Below are 20,255 nucleotides of genomic sequence, written 5' to 3'. Positions count from 1 at the left end.
GTCTCGTTCTGCTCACTGCTCAGGCTGGTCAAGGCAGATGGCTGCCCCTGCCTAAGTCTGTTCTGCTGAAGGTCTTCCTGTTAAAAAAAAGTTCTTCCTTCCTGCTGTTGCCAATTATTTGCTCATTGGGTCATTGGGGGTTCTTTCTCTCTTTTAAGATCTTTAGCTTACAATATAAACCAACTTCAAACAACTGTTGCTGGGAAATGATTATATAAATAAATCAGCATTCAATCTAACCAGTTCTCCAAATAGAAACCATTTCATTAAAAAGATATCAACCTCAGTAACAATAAATTTAATACACTATACCTACGGGGGTGTTTCCATCTCTCATGTACCAAGGTGAACATCCTGCAGGCCAGATTAACCTGCTACAAGTCAATTAGACATAATGAGCCTGTTATCAGAGGTGGCCCTAAAACCACTTTAGTATTTCTGCAGGGACCAGAGCTATCTTTCGTGCTGCCATTTTAAATAAAGGGCGGTCGACTCCTTAAATCTTGAAGGAGCTGTTAAAGAAAGCAGCCTTACATCCACCTGCTGATCTGGGAGCGGCCTCAACGACACACCAAACTGAAACCCCCATCTGCTGTTATTTCCCTCTGTCAGTGCCAAACATCTAATCCAGGTGGGACTGCTCATGCAGAACAAGTACTGTTTTACAAAACATGCATTTTCAAATGTCATAATGCAAAAAAGTGTGAATTTGCACAAGACTTTAGGCCAGCTACAGTTTACCTGAGTATTCTTGATATGACAGCTCTACGTGTATCCTAGCAAAAGGTTCTGTAGCCATTTGACCTTTCCTTTAACACAGTCCTCTCACTCACTGCTAATGAGGGGTCTAACTGTGCCAGCAGCACCTTGGGGGGGGGGGGGGGGTTGCACATTTTCTAGACGGAAAGACATGTTTTATAGACACAGTGTGAAAGGGCATGCAACACTCTTTGATGTAGCCTAGGATTTCACTCTAGCTCTGGTGGGTGTGTCACATGTATTACCCAACCGGCGGCAATGTGAAGCCTTCATAAACATGTTATACTAAAAAGGCAGTGCACACAATGGGCCACACCCTGATGTGCTGTGGATACATGCTATAGGGACAGGAAGCAATGCAACACCATTTGACTATCTGACTGAAAAAAAAAAAGCGAAATATCTGCACAAACATCGTGGACAGGAAAATAGTATACAACCACATTCACGATGCACACAGAAAACTGAAAAAAGCCGAGCTGTCTGCATTTATATGTGTGGGTTATTTCGAATTTCCTGCTGCTTTCTTATCGGAAAAGTCACAGTTGAATAAAATAAAAACTATCTAGCAAGTCAAAGTTTCAGTTAAAAAGCAGGAAAGACATAAAAAAGTAGTTCAAGAATGCATAATTAAACAAAGATTAACCAATATGATAAAATAAAGGTGTGAATTTATTTTCCTATAAAAGAAAAAGGAGTGCAATTTATTAAACCCGTTTACCTGAATTTGGAATATAATTATTACATTAATATTGCTGCTAAGTACTAGGCTCATACTGGAGTAGTGCTGTATGCAGATAGATAGGTCCTCTGTGCTGATGTTGCAGGGAGGGGCGTGACGTCACGGGAGAGACGGGGAGGAAGACGCGAAGGGAGGGGGACAGATAGGGAGGGGGGGGGGATGAGGAAAGGGGAAAGGAGAAGGGACGAAGGAGAGAGCGGGGGGATGACTGCATCAAAGGAAAACAAAAAAACAATCATGACTCCTGTAATTCATACTACGGTTTCTATACATCACAAAGGTTGCTGTGGTTATCTACACAGTATGCCGCAATAAATGACGAGCCGCCCCGAAAAGGTAATTATCCTCTTTCACGTCGTAATGTGCACGCTTTTTATTTATTTATTTATATTTCTGTGCATCCTCTTACACAGTAGATCGCCTAATCGTCACCTTAAGAGTCTATTGCAAACAGAAGAAAAAATCGAGGATCATGTCTCTTAAAAAAAAAAAAAAAAGCAAAAAAGGCTCTGGGTCGGCAGGCTATCAGTCAAGTATTTCTATTAAATGTGAGCGACAATGATGCGTTATCCTTGTGAATGTCCTGAAAGCCGTCATTGACATCCACACCGCTTACATTGTGTCCTGTTTGAGCTTCCTACATGAAAAATTAAAATGGAAACAGGCGTCATGAGCGCTGCCGCATAGTACACTGCTGTAGTCAGCCACGCAGAGCACATGGGCTTTGCGCACAGCATGCGCACTGGTTGCAGTGCGTCGTGCCCACCGACGGTGTCTGCACATGACTGCAGTGTCCTTTTGGTTGCACTACATAACCATTAGCAGCACCAAGTTAATGCTGTGCTAGACCGTGCTGATCTTGAATCAAGTCCAAACAAACTTTTGCGCATGTCTGACTTGTAATTCATCATTGGTATCACCCTTTAATATGTTCCAGTTGCTGCTGGCTTGAGAGAGATGTCATCTCCAGGAATGGGCACCCCCAGTGACCCCCTCTTGGCCAGTCCAGGAGGGAGGTTTTCCACAGCTCAGGAAGGTATCTGGAGGAGCTCACTTCCCAAAACTGCCAGCTTTCCAACTTCCACCACTCGGCACCTCAGTCACAGAGCCAACAACTTCCAAAGACAGCCAAAGCGGAGGAAGCTGATAAGACCTTCGCCTCCTCCGCCACCCAACACACCTTGTCCCCTGGACCAGTTGGACCTCAGTGAGCTTCCCCCGAGACGTACCTTCCAGGAGCTGCTCTTCAATGGCTGCATCTTGTTCGGGATTGAATTCAGCTACGCCATGGAAACAGCTTATGTGACTCCAGTGCTTTTACAGATGGGCCTGCCTGATCAATTCTACAGCTTGGTGTGGTTTATTAGCCCCATTCTCGGTAAGTAAGCAGCAGAGGTAGACGACTAGCTGCTGTACAGGCATATGTAATGTATAATAAGAATCCTAGTTGCATGGATTCTAACTTTGTATTTCGTTTTGACTTGAAGGATTCCTCGTTCAGCCTCTCATAGGAGCATGGAGTGATCGTTGCACATCCCGGTTTGGGCGAAGACGACCTTTTATTTTCGCCTTGGCAATAGGTAAGACGAATTAAAGCAGTACCATAGTGTTTTTGAAATGCAATTATGTGAAGCTGCGTAGCTTGCAAGTGACAGTGTTGATCAAATGGTAAATAATCTGCAATTATATGGTATAGTTACCTCAAATGTTAGCACTTTTGTGAAGTGCATTACAACATGTTTCTTATTGCTGTTATTTAGAAGAATGGTCAAAATCATAGCAGTTGTGGCCTCAAAGCAAATCCTGCATTTCCTCTGATGCAGCTCAATCAATAAGCAGTTCATTCCTGTAAAATGCTCAAATAAAACCATGGTTGGATAATCATAACTAAAGACCATAGATAGGAACTTGGCCACAGGTTCACCAAAATGCATGTGCTCCACCTAAGCACCTAAGTGTGGTTGCATAACACAGGGGAACTTATACACATACCTACTCAGTCTACTGCTTTTCTGTTACACTGTATACATGCCATGCTAGTACAGTGTGACATACAACATCTCAGATACATTTTAAATAAAACCACTGTGAAAAACATCCCACCATAAGGCACAACTCTTCATCTGGTTTTCAGTAAAGAGCTCAAGTAAACTCCCAGACAGTTCAGATTCAGTGGTTATAACTGGCTGTGTCTCTGTGTCGAATGTAATTCAGAATCAATCCACCTGGGAACTTGTACTGTTTCTCCATATTGACTGCAAGATCACAATTTTATTTTAAATTTATAGCCACATCATTTTGATGGCCAAAGATTATACACAGCCAGTAAAAACATGTAACCATTTGTTATGCTCTACATCAAAAAATTGGAAAACCCAGAGTTCAGGAGACATTCAGGTCTTCCGCCTTCATCTAGCTCTCATCTAGTTCATCTAGCCTTGGTGCTCATGTTAATTTTTTGTCACTTCCTCTGCTCTGCATTGTAGGAGCACTGATTGGTCTTACTCTGGTTCTCAATGGACGGGATATTGGGAGTGTCCTGGCTGACACAGCATCAAATCACAAGTGGGGAATAGTCCTGACAGTGTGTGGTGTGGTTCTAATGGACTTCAGTGCTGATTCAGCTGACAACCCAAGCCATGCTTATATGATGGATGTGTGCAGCCCAGAGGACCAAGATCGGGGACTGAACATCCATGCGTTACTGGCAGGTAGGAAAATAGTTCTGTAGCAGGGAAAGCTGAAGCTGTAACATATGTCCTTTTGAGATAATTTAGCAGAAAACAGTAGAAATTTAGCTTTACAAGTATTTTGTGGTTTCATTTCTCTACTCAGGTCTAGGAGGTGGATTTGGCTACATTGTAGGTGGCATCAACTGGGACCAGACACAGTTTGGAAGGTCAATGGGAGGTCAACTCCGGGTCATATACCTGTTTACGAGCATCACTTTGGTGATCGCCACAACCATGACTCTAATGAGCATCCCTGAACGGCCCTTACCGAAGAGCCAGCCGAACAAGAACTCAAGCAAAAACAGCCTGAAAAGCCCTAGCCTCCCTCTTCCCCCCTCCCCACCCGTCCACCCTGGACCAGATTTGGGACTAGATGAGGAAGACGAGGACGGTCTCTACAGCTACAATTTCTCAAAGTCTCACCCATGTAATCCTGACCCCTTGGCCCATTCTTGCAGTGCAAGTGCGCGTCTTTGTGCGGGCCTCAATAGCCCCATATCGCCCCTAAGCCCCCTCACTCCAAAGTATGGCAGCTTTATTAGTAGGGACAGCTCTCTCACTGGCATTAATGAGTTTGCCTCTTCATTAGGAACCTCATATATCGACAGTGTGCTCATAGACTGCTACACAGGCCAGCAGACACCACAAGCTCTGCCCCCCAGCTCCACCACTGTGCCACTGCCTCCAGGGGACTCCCCTCCCCCAGACGGGCTCATGCAGGGGCCAGGGAACCACCCTGCAGGTGCAGGACAGACCCAGGCCAATGTGGTGTCTCATCCAGTTGGGGACGCACAAGATGCAGAAGGGCCTCAGCCTGCTGGAGATGCACAATCTCACGGAGCATCTCAGGTCACAGCTGGGGCTCAGACTGCTGCGGGGTCACACCGGGGCTCCACGGCTGGCATCCTGAAGCGACCTCAGAGTCTCGCGCTGATGGAAGAGCCCATGGCAACACAGATTGTTGGGCTGGAGAATGGACGTAGGAGGACAGTGACTTTCAGCCAGCAGGTCAGACGCATGTTTTGAATCTGACATAAGGTGTTTTGTGAGAAGCCAGAACAGAGCTTTTTAAACATGATGTCATGTGGGGTTTTTTTCTCCTCCAATGAAGGTTGCAAACATTTTGCTCAATGGAGTGCGCTATGAGAGTGATCTAAGTGAGAATGTGGAGAGTGGAGAATCCCAAATGTCAATGAAGCTGCTGTGTATAGCCATCTACAGGATGCCTCCCTCTTTGCGGAGTTTATGCACTAATCATTTTTTAGGTGAGTAAAAAAAAAACTTAATTGAAATGTATCTCTTTTTCTACACTGCTGAACCTTAAAATCAACCTGTTTTGCATTTAATTTCATAAAAGCGTGATTTTTTTTTTCAATCTGTGCTTTAGGCTGGCTGTCCTTTGAAGGGATGCTGCTCTTCTACACTGACTTCATGGGGGAGGTTGTGTTTGAAGGAGATCCCAAAGCACCCCACGACTCCGAGGCTTACCAACGCTACAATGCTGGTGTCAGCATGGGCTGCTGGGGCATGTGCATCTATGCATTCAGTGCTGCTTTCTACTCAGGTAAGTACTCACACATCACATCACATCTGGCAGGTGTGATTCCTTACCCTGGTTGGATTTGTGCACTGCTTCGTCATTCGCTGAACCTCTCTCTGCTTTCCCTTCTTCAACTTTCAGCCATATTGGAGAAACTAGAGGAGCGTTTCTCTCTTCGCACGCTATATTTTTTCGCCTACTTGGCATTTGGTTTGGGCACCGGCCTTGCCACACTATCCACCAACCTCTACGTGGTACTTTCTCTCTGTGTCACCTACGGGGTGCTCTTCTCCTCTTTATGTACGCTGCCTTACTCTCTGCTGTGTGAATACTACCAGAGCCCTCAGGTCAGTATCGATATAAGTGCAGCAATTACCTAATTATAGTTGCTGGATGATATTTTTCCTGTGTGAACGTAAAAGAATAGATCAAAATGTATATGATCACCTTACCATTATCGTGTTTGTTTGATGGCTATGAAGCCACAGCCATCAGCCAGTTAATTTAGCTTAATGTTAAATAATGGGGGTAATAAAATCTGCCTCTGAGCTGAATAACTAGAGGTTTTATTCCAAATCATACAAAATTGAAATATAAAAATAAAACTTTATTGTTGTGAAGCAGCTTTTTTTAAGCTTTAGAGTTGCAGGAAGTAATAGCGCCAGATTTGCTGTCTCACTGTTTCTTGGACGTTCTACAGTAGAATGCTTTTCTGGGTGCTTTTTGCCAGACATTAGCATCACCCTGGTTCATTCATCAAAGAGCCAATTTAATTTTTAGGCCTTTTGAATTACTGCAGAAAACGACCTTTCTGGGAAATGAACATGAGTTTTGTTCAGCGAGATCATTTTTCCCAATTAACTCAAAGTTTAGGATTTTTTAAAAGCTGTAAAATGCGTAGATTTTACTATAAACTTGTTATGCCACAAAGCTCTCATATTTTGCTGTGATCAAGTTAAGTTCTGGAGTTTCATTTCGCTATTTTTTTGGGGAAACGCCTTCTCTGAGACAGATAAAAGAAGAAGAAGTTGAGTATTTAGGTATGTATTTTATGTTGTAGAATAAAAGCCTGCGTAAGCATCTAGAATCTAACTTCCAGTTAAGGGACCCAAAAGTGCTCAAGGTCCATTTTCAGATTTTAGGACTTTTTCCCACAGCACTATCTAAAGCAAAGCTTTGTATAATTTGCATTGACTGTAGCTTCATATTTAGTTTAGTGATGTCAGAAGAAAACAAATGAGCATACTGTCAAAGTCTTTCACAGCTTTACCCAGCAAATGTTTCAATGGGAAGAAGACTTGAAAAATAGTAATCACTCTCACTTTCCTTCCTAGATGCGCCTTGAATATCATTGTTGGAGAGAAATTTTGTTTTCAGTGATTGTTTTGTATTATCTGTTTACTAATTAGATCAAAAATCAAAACAAAGAAATCTTTATTTATTAAGAGTTAAAAAAAAATACATACAACACAAGAATAAGTTGATTTCCTAACTCTTACTCTGGATGCTTTTCTTCAGGGAGCAAAGAGGCAGTGGTTGTGACAGTCCAAGTTCATCATGGCACAAATGAGGCAGAATTTACATGTAGATAACCATAAATGACTTAAAAAGGTTCATATTTAAAAAATAAACAAACAAACAAACTTTTTTCTACTTGATTTACATGGAGTTGACATCATGCAGCTGTCTTCATAGTTACATAGTCTCATTACAAAAAAAAAAAAGACAAGAGTGTTTGATTTCTCCACTCCTGTAAAATGACTTGCATTCTTGCTTTGTCCACTGTTAGAACATCACCTTCCAGCTAGCATGTTTGCTGAGTACTTGCTTGCAGTGCTTAGACTGTTCCCACACTGTAATTAAACCAATTGTGTCTTTCAGTTTTGCGGCTCATCGGAGGAAGGGACCAGACGAGGGATGGGGGTGGACATCTCTCTGCTCAGCTGCCAGTACTTCCTGGCTCAAATCCTGGTCTCTGTGGCGATGGGACCTCTGACCTCCCTGGTGGGTGGGGCCCAGGGAGTGATGTACTTTGCAAGCCTGATGTCATTCGTGGGCTGCCTGTACTCCTCTCTCTGCGTGGTGTACCAGCTGCCCCCCCCTGAGGGTGAGCCCCCCGAAAGCGAGACCCAGCCACTATTGGTGCACATTTAGAAAAGCCTCTTACAAATTTATTTTTACCTCACACACAACCGCACGCACACACATACTCACTCCACAGCACTGTTGCTTTAGTGTCTGCTGTGTTGACCTTCACAGTGCGACAGACGCACTTGTAAATCCTGCCGCACACTGTACAGCACAGATTCATATATTGTTTTACACCAATTTAGCACTGCTCCTCTCAGAGCTAGACAGACAGACAGACAGACATTGGCCACCTCTCCAGTCTTTGTTTATACATGACCAGCGTGTTCATACAGTGTGTGTGCCCATGCATTTTTTCCTAACTTTTGCAAACGAATGTGTGACCTCTCTGAATGTGTGTGTGACTCTGAGTGACTCCTGTGAGTATAGATAAGCCGTTCTTGTGTCTGATTCTTTGCTGTCAAACTCTTGCATCATTTTTCTTGCTCATTTGTTGGTGTTTTTAGGATAGAAGTGTTTACCAGTATGCGCAAGCTAACCACTGCTTTCCCTCTCTTTTTCTTCCTTTTATCAGTTGCCTAACGTCTGCATGAGCTGCAGTGTAATCTCTTAAAGCCCTGTGTTAACGTTTTGTTTTGGTCATATGGCCAAGGGAATGTCTACCTGCCTGTTTCTCTGAGTTAGCATACTACACCTTAGGCAGGATTTTCTGACTAATTGAATGTGCTGCCAGTAGCCATTCAGGCTCACCGTTCATTCCTCTTTATTAATTCAAGAGCTCTCATTGCATAATTTAGCAAACACATACTTAATATTCACGTGAAGGCGAACTATGCCTAATCACAGTCTGGAAGGCTTTCACATTCTCCACATTTTAACAGCAAATACAAACAACACTTTCCACACTATCCAGTCATTATGAGACTTAACCAGTGTGCTATCCCCAAAATTTCACAGTTTGGTGCTGGGTGACTCTTAATCAAGAGTCCAAATAGGAGTACAATGTCAACTACTTAATCATTATAGAGCAGTGTCTAATAGGATGACACGCGTACTCGTACAAAAAACACAGAGAAATGTGTACTGGTGGCTAATTCTTGTCTGGGCCCTCACTAAGCCATGGACAGCCCTGTGAGCTGTTACCCTACTCCTGGCCATACCATTGTAATAATGACAGTGATTCTTGTCATTATCAGGAAGAGGAGAAGTTGAAACTGGGGTCTGAATCAGCAATCAGTCGGAAACCGAACAAAACAGAAGAAGAGAAAACAGAGAGAAGACTCATGTGAATGATGGGTAACCCTGAAGGTGGACAGCATTTTAAAAAAGCAAAAAAAAAAGACTGGGGGTTCACAGCCAGCGGCGGCGAATGCTTATCGTCATCATTAGGGCGCATGCTTAAGGTAGTAGGCTTCCGCTCCACTATGCTCAGTCCATCAGTGACGTATAGTGATGACTTTTCGTTTGTTAGCTGGACGTTTTAAACCTCATTCCTTTTTCCATCAGCGAGAAGCCATCTACATCACTAAACTGGTACATGCAGTTTATTTTTTCATGGCAAAACGGTACGCTTTGTCTGTTCAGCCAAACACAGGCACCAAGCCTGATTTCAGGGCTTCAAACAAGCTTTTCGTTGTGTTGGTTCCACTGACTGAGCACCTCAACATGCAGGTGCCCCAGAAGAATGTCTGTAATTGCCTACTATCAAAGCCTGCTGGACTGACCAGATGCACGCCACGCTAACGTTTCTGAGGAAACAGTAAATGTGCGGATCATGCTGTTGCAGCTTGCTTGGGAAAGAAATAAAACACAGTTTTTGTGTTACATGGTACCACCTATTGCTCAGTATTAGCAGTGCTACTGTAAAAGCTACTTTTATTCAGGGTTAAGTTAAAACTAAAATGATCATTTTTTGCCACGCTTGACTCCTGTGTCAATTATTTTGTTGCATGCCATGTCAGTTGTAGCTTCCCTTAATGATGGGGTGAACTTCTCAACTACACCACATGGGGGAGCAAGTGTATACAAGAAAGTAATCCATTGATTCTGTTCACCCTTTTCCATTACCAAGTGAAATTATTCCTCTTTCCTGCATCTAAGCCAGCCATTTTCCATGTTAAGAAAAAAATAGGTCAAGTGACATCATCCACTTATAAAACCATGTTTTGTTTTTTAAAGAAAGCACTGATGATGAGCTATTAACAGATAATAAACACACACAAAAGACATTCTTAAGTAAAAAGACAATTTATTTGTTAATCAGAATATACAAAGCAGTGGCTGAAGTAACCGAATGTCATTCTGGTTCTGAAAAAGGCAGTCTTGTACACAAAACTGAGCTACCCAACCATAACATAACACTCATTGAAAATGTAAGAGAAACAAAGTATAAATGGTACAAACTTGCGTGGAATGCATACAGAACAAATGACCAAAGCTTTAAGATTTAAGAGGGGTTAATTAACATTGCAAAATCCTGCCTCCACTGAACTGGGAAGTTTGGGGGGAATCAGGGGGGTCAAACTATCTAATCATGGAGGTGCAAGACAGAGCCCCTCTAATTCATTTGCACCATCTGCTATGTTAACAGGGCAGCCAAAGATTAAGTAGCAGCTCAAACACAAAATATTATGCCTTTTAACTAATAATGCTAACAACTGTCCATTATCCCCTGCTTAAAACTTATCTTTGGTCCTTTAAGTGTATCTGAGAGGTCAACATGAGCCTTGGAGGTGAGCAGCTGCCTGTATGTATGAATCATCTGGTCAGCACTGACATAATAGAGATTGTGCTTCTAACATACTGATATCAAACCTCAGGAAATTTAAAAAAACAAAAAAACAAAACTGATCTCGTGGCATGGCCCGATTTGTACAAGTAGGAAAAAAAAAGAGCTCATTTTAAAGACCAATAAATAACATTTCATTAAAAAAAAAAAAAAAAAAAAAAAAAGGATGCAGGGCCACTATGTTTCAAGACTCCAGTGCAATGTGATAACATGGGAGCAAACAAAAAGAAATTTCTCTCCAAAGATACAAAAAAGCACAAGCTCTACAACACGATGTTGACCAGGCTGGTAAGACAGTGCTGCAAACAAGTAGCAGGACAGAAACCTAAGCCTCCACTTCTGCCTCTTTCGAATCCCCATTTTCCTCTGTCTTCTGCTTTTTTGTCTCCACCTTTTCCTAATGGAAAAAAGAAGAAGAGTCACATTAGCAAAGGCCAAAACCAAGACTAAAACTTGCATACTTAAGGCCCAAAGACAACCCACCTCCTCCTCTTCAGCTGCACGCTTCACAGGCTGTGCATCAGTCTCCTCAGCAGGGGGCGCCTCCTCTGCATTCCCTATAAGGACAGTTTGTCACTTCAGAAATTACAGCCCTCACTTCCAGCGCATTTTCATTTTTAAACATATCAAGATTCACTTGTATTAAAAAGGGAAGATTTTGAGGTCAGTACCACACAAGAGAAACAATTATAGGGCAAATCAGTAAAATCTGAATACAGTACACATATAGTTGCAATTCCAATCTTTCAGAAAACACTAGTAGCACTTAAAATTAACTTACCTTCCCCATTCTTGTGCTCCTCCTCTGTGGTTTCTTCCACTTTGTCACTGTGTTCAGCACCATTCTGGATGAAGCAGAGGAAACATCAGTCTGGTAAGGGTATGCAATGACTGGCCTTCAATTATGTAAACAAATTATTTGCAGAATAACAAGGCATCCCGAGCATATTTTAGATAATGCTCCCACAGACTTGCATGTACAGGCTCCTTTGGGGATTCTTTAAAAGGCAATGTGTAGTGAGCTGTTATTACACTCCCAGAGGATTAGCTACCAAGCTCTGGGAAACCTCAGAGTAGAGAAAAACCAATGGAGACGTCCAGAGGGTTGCTAGCGAACATCTGCCATTTCACAACCCAAACAAAGCACAGTGTGGAGAGCAGCTGAACAGGAGGGGGGAGGCGGGTGCAGCGACACCTGCATGATGAGGGGCGCTAAGACAAAAGGCCATGAGGCTGCCTCTCTCGGCTCCAACTTACTGTGCCATTGGCAGGTGCGTCCCCGTTATCGGTCTTTTCTTCCACTTCTGCCTCTTTCTTCTCTTTCAGCTCCTACAAAATAAAAGCCCCTTTGATCAATGTTCAGTTAAGAAAAAGAGTTAAGTGCCAAATGTTACTCCCACGTCCGAGTTTGATTACGAGCTGGGATTGAGAAAAAAAAAACACGATGAAAACGGTATTAATTTTGTGTTCTTTTATTAAAACTAAGCGGGAATGCTGGTCTTTTTCACCCCCATGCCGCGCAGTTACACAGCAGTGTAAACCGTGCTGTGGCTTCCCGCCCACAGCGGCAGCTCCGCTCCACCAGCTGTACCGTTTGTGCCGCTTTGTCTGCTTAACAAGACATTTTTAAGTCAAACCACATCACACACATTTCAGTTTCCAGTCACAGCAATTAGTCGTCGATGCTGAAAACTGCTAAATGACTCGCCTCCACGAAGTATGGCTTTCGCCATGTGATATTTAAGACAAGTTGCTGGTTTAACTTACATGAACTAACGTTAATTACAAGCTTTGCTGCTGCCGTCAAATAACTCACTTGTTCAGCCGTAGTTAGCTAAAGAAACATAAACACTGTAACAACTTGTACAAGTTTTCTAAATCTTTCAACACGACGGTTCAGCCGAGAAAAAAAAAGAAAGGGGGAGAAAAAGGTGAATGAAACGCACCTTGGCTGTAACCTCTGCAGTGGCGGTTGTGTCAACAGCTGTGTCGGCCATGGTTAATTTTGTGTATTAATTTAGCTAATTATATTCCCGATCTAAAGAATAATTATTTCTCGTCTCTTCGCCTCTGTGTGAACAGTCCAAAGACGCTGAGAGAGAAACGATGTCTGCCTGTCTCCGCTTTTCTCTCGAGCTCGTTGAAAATCCACTCTCGTTGGATACAGCGGCTCCATCCTACACCTGATTGGACAATGTCGACCACCGGGATGTTTGATTGGATGAGTATCTTTTCAATCTTGAAAACGAATCCCACCTCTGGTCTATCTCACCGTTGATTGGTCAATTTTTTTAAAGCGCTGCACTACACCATAATTCCCCCCCCCCCCCCCCCCCTGCCCTTCACTTTGCGTTTGGTTTTTTCACTTAAATATGAAGAATGAATACTGTGAAAGTTATAATAATCAACAAGAATGTATTATTTATTAATATTGTTTCAAGTTGATGGATTGTAAAAGTTTATTCATACACAGAAAGACCCCAGGGCAATATCTTTTGTCTCAGCGCTCTTTCTCCGCAGAGATGTGGTGTCAAATTACATGCAAAAAGGAATAATGTGACGGGCTTGAAAGCAGACGGCCACTCCTCCTTTCTATATTTAACATTTTTAACGAAATGTGCTCACGCCTGAGTGTTCTTACACTTTCATTTTTTCCTTTACAAGACCCGATCAAAGTCACTTCTGTTTCAATAACTTCAACACACATCTTAATTAATTAAGACCACAACTATAATCTAAACAGCAACACTATGCCCCGCAACCCTAGAGCCTAACATACATCCTAAAATGAAAGTTTAATTGTTTCCACAAATGCTGTGCATTTGGACTGTATCTATTTATAATTGAATGTCTCGTCGAACTATTGAATGAATAGTGACATTTTTATTTGTTTTGTTTTTTTTATTTGTTTTTCTTACTGAAAACAGTGAAGATGATCAATTAGTACTTTAAAAAATGTACAAACCGCTATCTGCCTCAGTATGTATTTATTGCAAAGCTAGGAGGGGAGATCAGTTAAACATTGTATGTGGTATGTGATTTGTGAGCTTGTAAAAGATAGTAATAGAGTGTGGTGTGCCGTGTGAAAGCCTTTATAGCTGGCACATGAAGTTGTAACCTTTATTACACTGTCAAAAAATAAAAATAAAAATACAGACTTCCTTTTTAGTGGGAAAATATAGAGTGAGCATGAGCTCATATTTAAAATAAAATTGGCAAAAACTGAGTTTGTACAACTGTAGCAAGCTTGAAAGTCAATATTTGGTAATGACCACCTTTATTCTTCAACAAGGGCTGAGCTTTCTTGGGCAAGCTTTCTTCTAATTTCCTTAAGTAGTCTTCAGGAGTAGTTCTTCAGACTTCTTGCAGAACATTCAAAGCTCTTCTTTGGATGCTGGCTGCCTTTTATTAAGTTTTCTGTCAACATGATCCCACACTGCTTCAACAACGTTGAGGTCCATGCTCTGGGGAGGCTAATTCATGACTGATAGTGTTCCATTGTGTGTTTTACATCCAGGTATGCGTTTACTGCATTGGCAGCATACTTGGGAATATTGTTATGCTGAAAACGGAAGCCATTTCCAATCAGAGGTTTTCCACTGCCTGAAATGCAGCCCCAAACCAAATTTGGATTCATCACTCCATGAGACGTGTTGTGACTGATTTTCAGTCCAGTTATTGTGTAATTTGACATACTTCATCTTTTTGCCACATTGAAAGAATGAAGTAATTTTTAATGAGGCTTTAGTGAACAGTAGATGGATCAACTGAAGCTCCAGAGGTATCTCTCAGGTCCCACGTCAGATCTTTGCTGGTCTTTTTTGACGTTCAGATGCTGTTTGTCACCTCCAGCATGCTGCTTCTTCTTCTTCTGTGCTCAACTTGTTCAGTTTCTCCAATATGTTTTGGCACAGACATGCATACCATGCCAAGATATGTCAAGCCTTCCACTAACAGCTCTTTAGGGATCAGCTTGGTGCGAAAATACTATTATATGTCTGTCAAACTGTGTTTTGTGACAGCTTGCAAGTAACAAATTGCCTAACATTCAATTTATAATGGGTTCTTTGCTAAGTTGTCTGTCATATCTACACATCCCTTTAGTTAGAAGTCATTTTTTTATGTTGAAATGATTCATAGGTCAGTGTTAACAGGCAAAAAACATTCCTTTGAAAATGGTGAAGGTAGAAGGACTGGACTGAAAATTAGTGGAAAAGCAGCCAATGTCCAAAGAAAAACTTCAGAAAGACATATGTGGAGGGATTTTGGTGTCATTATTGCCATAGCACTACCTGCAGTTTGATATGAGGTGCTATATTTTTATTTCTAATTATATTTCCTCTTGACTAAGAGAAAAAAAAAATTGGTACTGCCGCGTGATGTCTCCATCCAAACTATACGCGCTCCACTTCAGAATATTTCTGAGATGAACTTACTTTGCCATCACTGCAGTTGCTCATCGAGCAGTTAAACCAAAGGAAGTGGTAGCAAACCACGTTGTGGGCCTCGAAGTCTGTAATTTAAGCCTACATCTGGTCACTGCTTCACTGTCAGTTGAATACAAAGGAAAATATTTTTATCTCAGGTAAAATCTCCACATATGTGCCATTACACTCACAGCTAAAAATCCTCCACTTTGGGGCTGTTTAACCTTCACCGGCCTTCACCACCTCGCACAGAATTCATTTGTAAATTATGTTTAATGTGGCGTCATTTCCACTCGTTTGTGCCGTTTCACAAGCCATATTTGCATGTGTTTCACATAATGTATAATTTGAATTTGAACCATTTCTAGAAAGTCTAACTAATGTTTGTGTCTTGTGCTTGTCTCAACACACCCTAGCAGAATTTCTCAACACAACTATATGTTCACCCTCTAATTTTAAGACCTTCTAAAATCTAATCCCATGCTGCCTCAGTTATCGTCTCTGTGCATGCCAACATTCAAGCCACTGATTCTAAAGAAGCCTCCAGGCTTTATGTTGTCATTCACCTCACATTCGGCTGAAACACAATTATGAAGAGTGTAATTACGTTGCGAAAGATCAAAGGGTTGTGCTTCGGTCTACAGGCTTGCTACTTAAAAATGCATTTTCCGTCTGATGTAAGTTTGATTTTTTTAAATGATGTTAAGTTTATTATTCTATAACATTACCTGGTAACTGTACAGGTCTTGCCAATTTAATGTGTGAAAGATGCACATTTAGATGGTATAAATATTAAACAAGGTATTGGATGATTGTATTGATAGAGCATTAGTTTTTACAACGAGGTTGAAAATTCATGCGCAAAGCTGCAAAAAAAAAAAAGGCATTCATCACACCAGTGTCCTTGGATTTGGGAAACGAATGACCACGGAGAAGAGAATCCAGCGCACTGAAGCAGGAATCCACAATGTAATGAGCTCAGTGTGTGCAAAAGCTAGTGTGAATCCATGGCAGGAACAGTGGAGCAGACTGAAAAGCAGCAGAAGGCATTACTCACTCTGTTCCTGCAACTGGAAAATGGGAGCAATCAGAGAGAGGGGAGGTGTTTGTGAGATCATTTCCTGTCTTTTTTTTTCTCATTTGCCTACCTCGACATGTTTCCACGTGCCAACAATATGCTAGAGAGAGAAAAAAAAATCTATCTATGGGTAGCTTGTGCTTTCTGCAGGTAAAAGAAAAGACCAGCCTGGAGCTCAGAGAGGACAGTCAAGCATAAAACTAAAACAGAGATGCAGTGATTTTCATAAACCTCTTATTTGCCATGAACGGTGTTTACCATACTTTCCACAGGCGCAGGAAAACTTTTTATGGCACTGAAAATTATTGAGACCACAGAAAGTAATACTGCATAAAAGCTTCTTTGTGTTCACTGTGACTCATGTTTGAAAATAAATTAAATATTTTGTACCCGTTCAGCCTTGCCTGGGGAAACATTCGTTTGAGTGCTAAGATCTTACCTGCTGGGGTTGGAGGTTGTAAGATAAAAGATGGGAAGTTGCCCAGGTTAATTCAGGTTAGTTCAGCCCGGTAATTTCGTGTGGACAAAGGACAGACCTGACTTGTGGAATGTCAGCACTTTAGAGAAGAACAAAGTGGGGTTCATCGTGGAGCAGAGCTCAGGATCAGCTGGGGGGAAGGGTCCTGATAATTGGAGAAATTGGTGGGGGCAAACTGAGCTCTTTTGTTTTGTGTCCAGCATTGGCTGGCTGCCGATTATATAGAATATAGAGGCAACATAAAGTTGACTTCTCACTGGGAGTCAAGTGCCCAGTCATGGAACAAGTGTGAGAAAATGTGGTCTTTAATTAACAGCATATATACTGACCATTGACAAAAATAACAACCTGTACACTTGTAGTTTTGCCAAAAGATTTCTGGAAACTATCTCTCATCGCTGGTGCATAGGCCACTGACAACACTCCTCCAGCACACTCCTCTCCGATCTTCTCCTAAAATCCACACAGGGGCGTCTGCTCTGGATTTTGGTCTTAGCACCTTACACCATATATTCTCTTGTGCATTCCAGGTTAAAGCCCGCCTAGTGATGTTATTGATAGGCTTCCTAAGGGTGTGGCGAAACCAGCTCCACATTCTTCTCAGGATATGTGTGGCTGTTGGTTCCTGCTTTGTTCTTGTCCAGTTTGTCATTGGTAATCCTCTCTGGTCACTGGATAAGACGGTACAAGCTGTAGTTGTCTTGGATGTCAGAAAGCGGGTCAGCTTTGTAACTTCCAACGCTGCAACATGTCATACCCCATTACAGAAAAAATCCTTCCATGCTGAAATCTATTTGTTTTGAGTTTGCAATCAGTGTTTCTGAAACAGTTGTGCTTTTCCAGTATAATATGTTCTCTTTACCCGTTCACCTGTGAGCATGGGCGTCCCTAACAGAAGCTAATGTTCCCTGTAGTATAGGTCTCTGAGTTATTGAAGCACCAGCCAGCACACTGTGATTAGAGATGGACCAAGTGGTGGAAAAACTCATACTGTGTTTTGTAATAATAACTGCAGGCATCCTTCTTAAGTAGCTACTGTCTAAACCACAGCCGAGGGCTGTAACCTGTATGATAACATCTGTCAAGTAGCCTTACCCAAAGATACTTGACATACAGGTTAGAGGAGCCAGGAATTAAACCACCACCCCACTACAATAATGTTTTTTATTGTAGCAATACCTTAACATCCAGTGCAGTGTGTATTAATAAATGTCTAAAAAACAGAGCTTACAATCAGTTTACAGAATAATTATATGAAAGCTGGGGCACAGAAAAGCCAGAGCTTCAGCTGGATATTCTCAGGGTTCTTGCAGTTCTCTTTATTTATTTATTTTTGCATTAGTCTGTGGAGACTTCAAACATTTGGAAAAAGGCAGATGTAGAGTTCTTTTTTCTCTTTTGGTCTGTGTGCTTTCATGTGAAGCAGTGTTTGTCATTAATTCAACATAATTCAGATAATGAATGTCTCCATCCCTTTGTGTGATGATTATGATGCAATGGTGTTCTGCTATAAAAGAAAAAACCCACTACATGTTACAAACACTGTTGCTATTGAAATAATATCTAATGAAAAACTGTGTGGTAAATGAAATAAGAATTAGGTTCTCCTAAACTGAGGCACACATTTTTATTGTTCAGTAAAAGGTGTCTTATCCCATTCAGGTGAGGGGAAAACAGCTACCACAGAGAGGATTAAATGGTTTAGAGGCTCATTATTAATGAATGAGATTAGGAAATACTGCGATCAGACATTTGGGCAAAATAAGCCCTCAAAGAGGTGCTAACTACTGTTAAATGAGTGTACTGTAAACAGAACCATGATTGTTTCTTTAAACCTAATCAGCTAGTTTTGTTGTTGCATGGCCTGAAAGTAAAACCAGAGAACTACATCTCCCAGCTAGCACGGCTGGTGAACGTGCTTTAGAAAACTGATGGGCAAAAAGAGATCACCTGGGGTACGCTAATGGTTATGGTGTGCATCTGACGCCTAAAAGCACTCAAAAAAATCAATGAGTGAACAAATGTACGACTGATATGATGTGCAGATGTACTGTAATAATGGTACAGAGGCAAGGACACTGTGCTCTGTTTATCAGGAACTCTTCGTGTAAGTCATCTGTCTGCAAACATGTCTCTGTTCGCTGTGTAATCCTCCACAGTTTCCTGTTGCTTTCTTTTCCAAATAATTATCAGAAACTGAACATAGGATCCATTTTTGAGAAATTATTATTCCAGTGAAGAAGCAGCAGGACATGCTGGCATTTTTCGGTCAGTGCAGTACTAAACAAAAAGGATGCATGACAGAACAAGCATTATAAGAAAGAATGCAAACATCTGTTTACATCTGTTGTGAGATTGTACACATAAAACAGGAAACCGTGCTGCAGGTAAAGTTAAAACAACTGAGAGCACTGGTATACTATGAAGATCTACAAAAATGCATATTGGGCTTCCTAAACCTAACATCTAACAGTGGAAGGTGGAGGACATGCTTTCCTCCACCCTCACCACTTGATTTTAACTCATACTCGTCTACCTTATTTATTTCACCTCTGTAGCTCCACCCATGTAACTGTTGCCAGAGAAAAGTGGAAATTTCCAGTAATTCCTGCTGCTTTGCAAGTAATGCTCCTCCTCCTTCTAGTTTCCCGCCTTTCACTCTACCTGCTCTTTACTGCTTCACGCTGGCCTCGAGACCTCATGGCTCTGTTGCTCAACCTTGCGGGGCCCGGCAGTTTAAAAATTTTTTTTCTTTGCACACTGAACAACTTGGCGATTTCTTGCACAGATTTTGTTTTATACTTCTAGTGTAACCTGCATCCAATACAATGCTTTACATTATCATTATAGATGCCTCATGTTTCTCTAAAGATGTCAAAGATTAGAATGGTTAATCTCCTTTTTATTCTGAGGGATTAGCAGATTAGCAGTTGAAAAATCCCTTTTCAAAGGTGCTGTTTGCACTTATCTTTCTGTGAGAGCTTGCCCCACTGTTTCTTGGTTTACTCTTCTGAAAACAAAGTATCTTATTGTCTCTATATTACTGGCAAAAACCGTCTGTAACTATTACATTGGCTCTTGAGTGATGAACACGGGGTAGTTTGGGATCACAGAGCAGATGGTAGATTTGCATTTCTATTTCTTTGGCTGATCTGATATTCTGATGTCTGGTTTGTCTCAGAGATCCTCCAAAAGCAAGCACGACTAAAACTGACACGTCATTTAAGATTCATCGAATGTGAGGAGCACTATGGTGATTACATAGAGGACCTCGGTGTAGTGTAGTTACGGCAAACAAGATCATAACGGCTCACGTGTTCGCAGACTGGGATGTCCACGCTATCTCTAAGCTACATGTGTGGTTTTATGACTTCCTCTTTATTAAAGAACACAATATAACAGTTTACAAGATGATGTGTGCTAGAAAATCAGCTCGGACGAACTGCAAATAAAGCCACGAGACAGCTGGAGTGAAGAAGTTTTGAGTATGTGGATGGCAAGAGGCACACTGACCTTAGACCCATTGTGAAGCACCAACAAAGAGCCATCTGCACGGCAACCAAAGCTGAGATGAGGGACTTGCACACAGGGGGACAGGAGGGGGGGGGGGGGGGGGGGGGGGG

General features: G+C 41.8%; 2 protein-coding genes across 3 annotated transcripts; one reads left to right on the top strand and one right to left on the bottom strand.

Annotated features, from left to right (window-relative positions):
- The first annotated feature begins 1,659 nt into the window (after nucleotides 1–1,659).
- Nucleotides 1,660–10,048, top strand: slc45a1 (solute carrier family 45 member 1). 2 transcript variants are annotated; one of them, XM_004548588.2, is made up of 10 exons: nucleotides 1,660–1,837; nucleotides 2,439–2,879; nucleotides 2,989–3,081; nucleotides 3,988–4,212; nucleotides 4,337–5,241; nucleotides 5,345–5,498; nucleotides 5,621–5,797; nucleotides 5,915–6,120; nucleotides 7,655–7,880; nucleotides 9,058–10,045. In XM_004548588.2, the coding sequence occupies exons 2-10, from the start codon at nucleotides 2,459–2,461 to the stop codon at nucleotides 9,084–9,086; spliced, it is 2,436 nt and encodes an 811-aa protein (XP_004548645.1). In that variant the 5' UTR covers nucleotides 1,660–1,837; nucleotides 2,439–2,458; the 3' UTR covers nucleotides 9,087–10,045. The 2 variants fall into 2 exon arrangements, with proteins under 2 accessions (XP_004548645.1, XP_004548644.1); XM_004548587.2 differs by having other exon boundaries at nucleotides 7,655–10,048.
- Nucleotides 10,049–10,089: 41 nt separating this feature from the next.
- On the bottom strand, nucleotides 10,090–12,803 carry si:ch211-222l21.1 (uncharacterized). The gene is made up of 5 exons (XM_004548586.6): nucleotides 12,596–12,803; nucleotides 11,907–11,978; nucleotides 11,431–11,494; nucleotides 11,133–11,206; nucleotides 10,090–11,046 (listed from the first exon to the last, which is right to left on the bottom strand). The coding sequence occupies exons 1-5, from the start codon at nucleotides 12,644–12,646 to the stop codon at nucleotides 10,975–10,977; spliced, it is 333 nt and encodes a 110-aa protein (XP_004548643.1). The 5' UTR covers nucleotides 12,647–12,803; the 3' UTR covers nucleotides 10,090–10,974.
- Nucleotides 12,804–20,255: the final 7,452 nt, after the last annotated feature.

Source organism: Maylandia zebra, linkage group LG5 (assembly GCF_041146795.1).
Source record: "Maylandia zebra isolate NMK-2024a linkage group LG5, Mzebra_GT3a, whole genome shotgun sequence".
NCBI classification, from domain to species: domain Eukaryota; kingdom Metazoa; phylum Chordata; class Actinopteri; order Cichliformes; family Cichlidae; genus Maylandia; species Maylandia zebra.
This window is presented reverse-complemented; position numbering and strand designations above follow the sequence as displayed.

Coding starts and splice junctions, on each gene's coding strand:
- si:ch211-222l21.1 (XM_004548586.6), bottom strand. CDS start 12,646: ATGGCCGACACAGCTGTTGACACAACCGCCACTGCAGAGGTTACAGCC. Junction 11,207..11,430: donor GGAGCACAAGAATGGGGAAG/GTAAGTTAATTT, acceptor CTGTCCTTATAG/GGAATGCAGAGGAGGCGCCC. Junction 11,047..11,132: donor GTGCAGCTGAAGAGGAGGAG/GTGGGTTGTCTT, acceptor TTTTTCCATTAG/GAAAAGGTGGAGACAAAAAA.
- slc45a1 (XM_004548587.2), top strand. CDS start 2,459: ATGTCATCTCCAGGAATGGGCACCCCCAGTGACCCCCTCTTGGCCAGT. Junction 2,880..2,988: donor GTTTATTAGCCCCATTCTCG/GTAAGTAAGCAG, acceptor TTTGACTTGAAG/GATTCCTCGTTCAGCCTCTC. Junction 6,121..7,654: donor AATACTACCAGAGCCCTCAG/GTCAGTATCGAT, acceptor TGTGTCTTTCAG/TTTTGCGGCTCATCGGAGGA.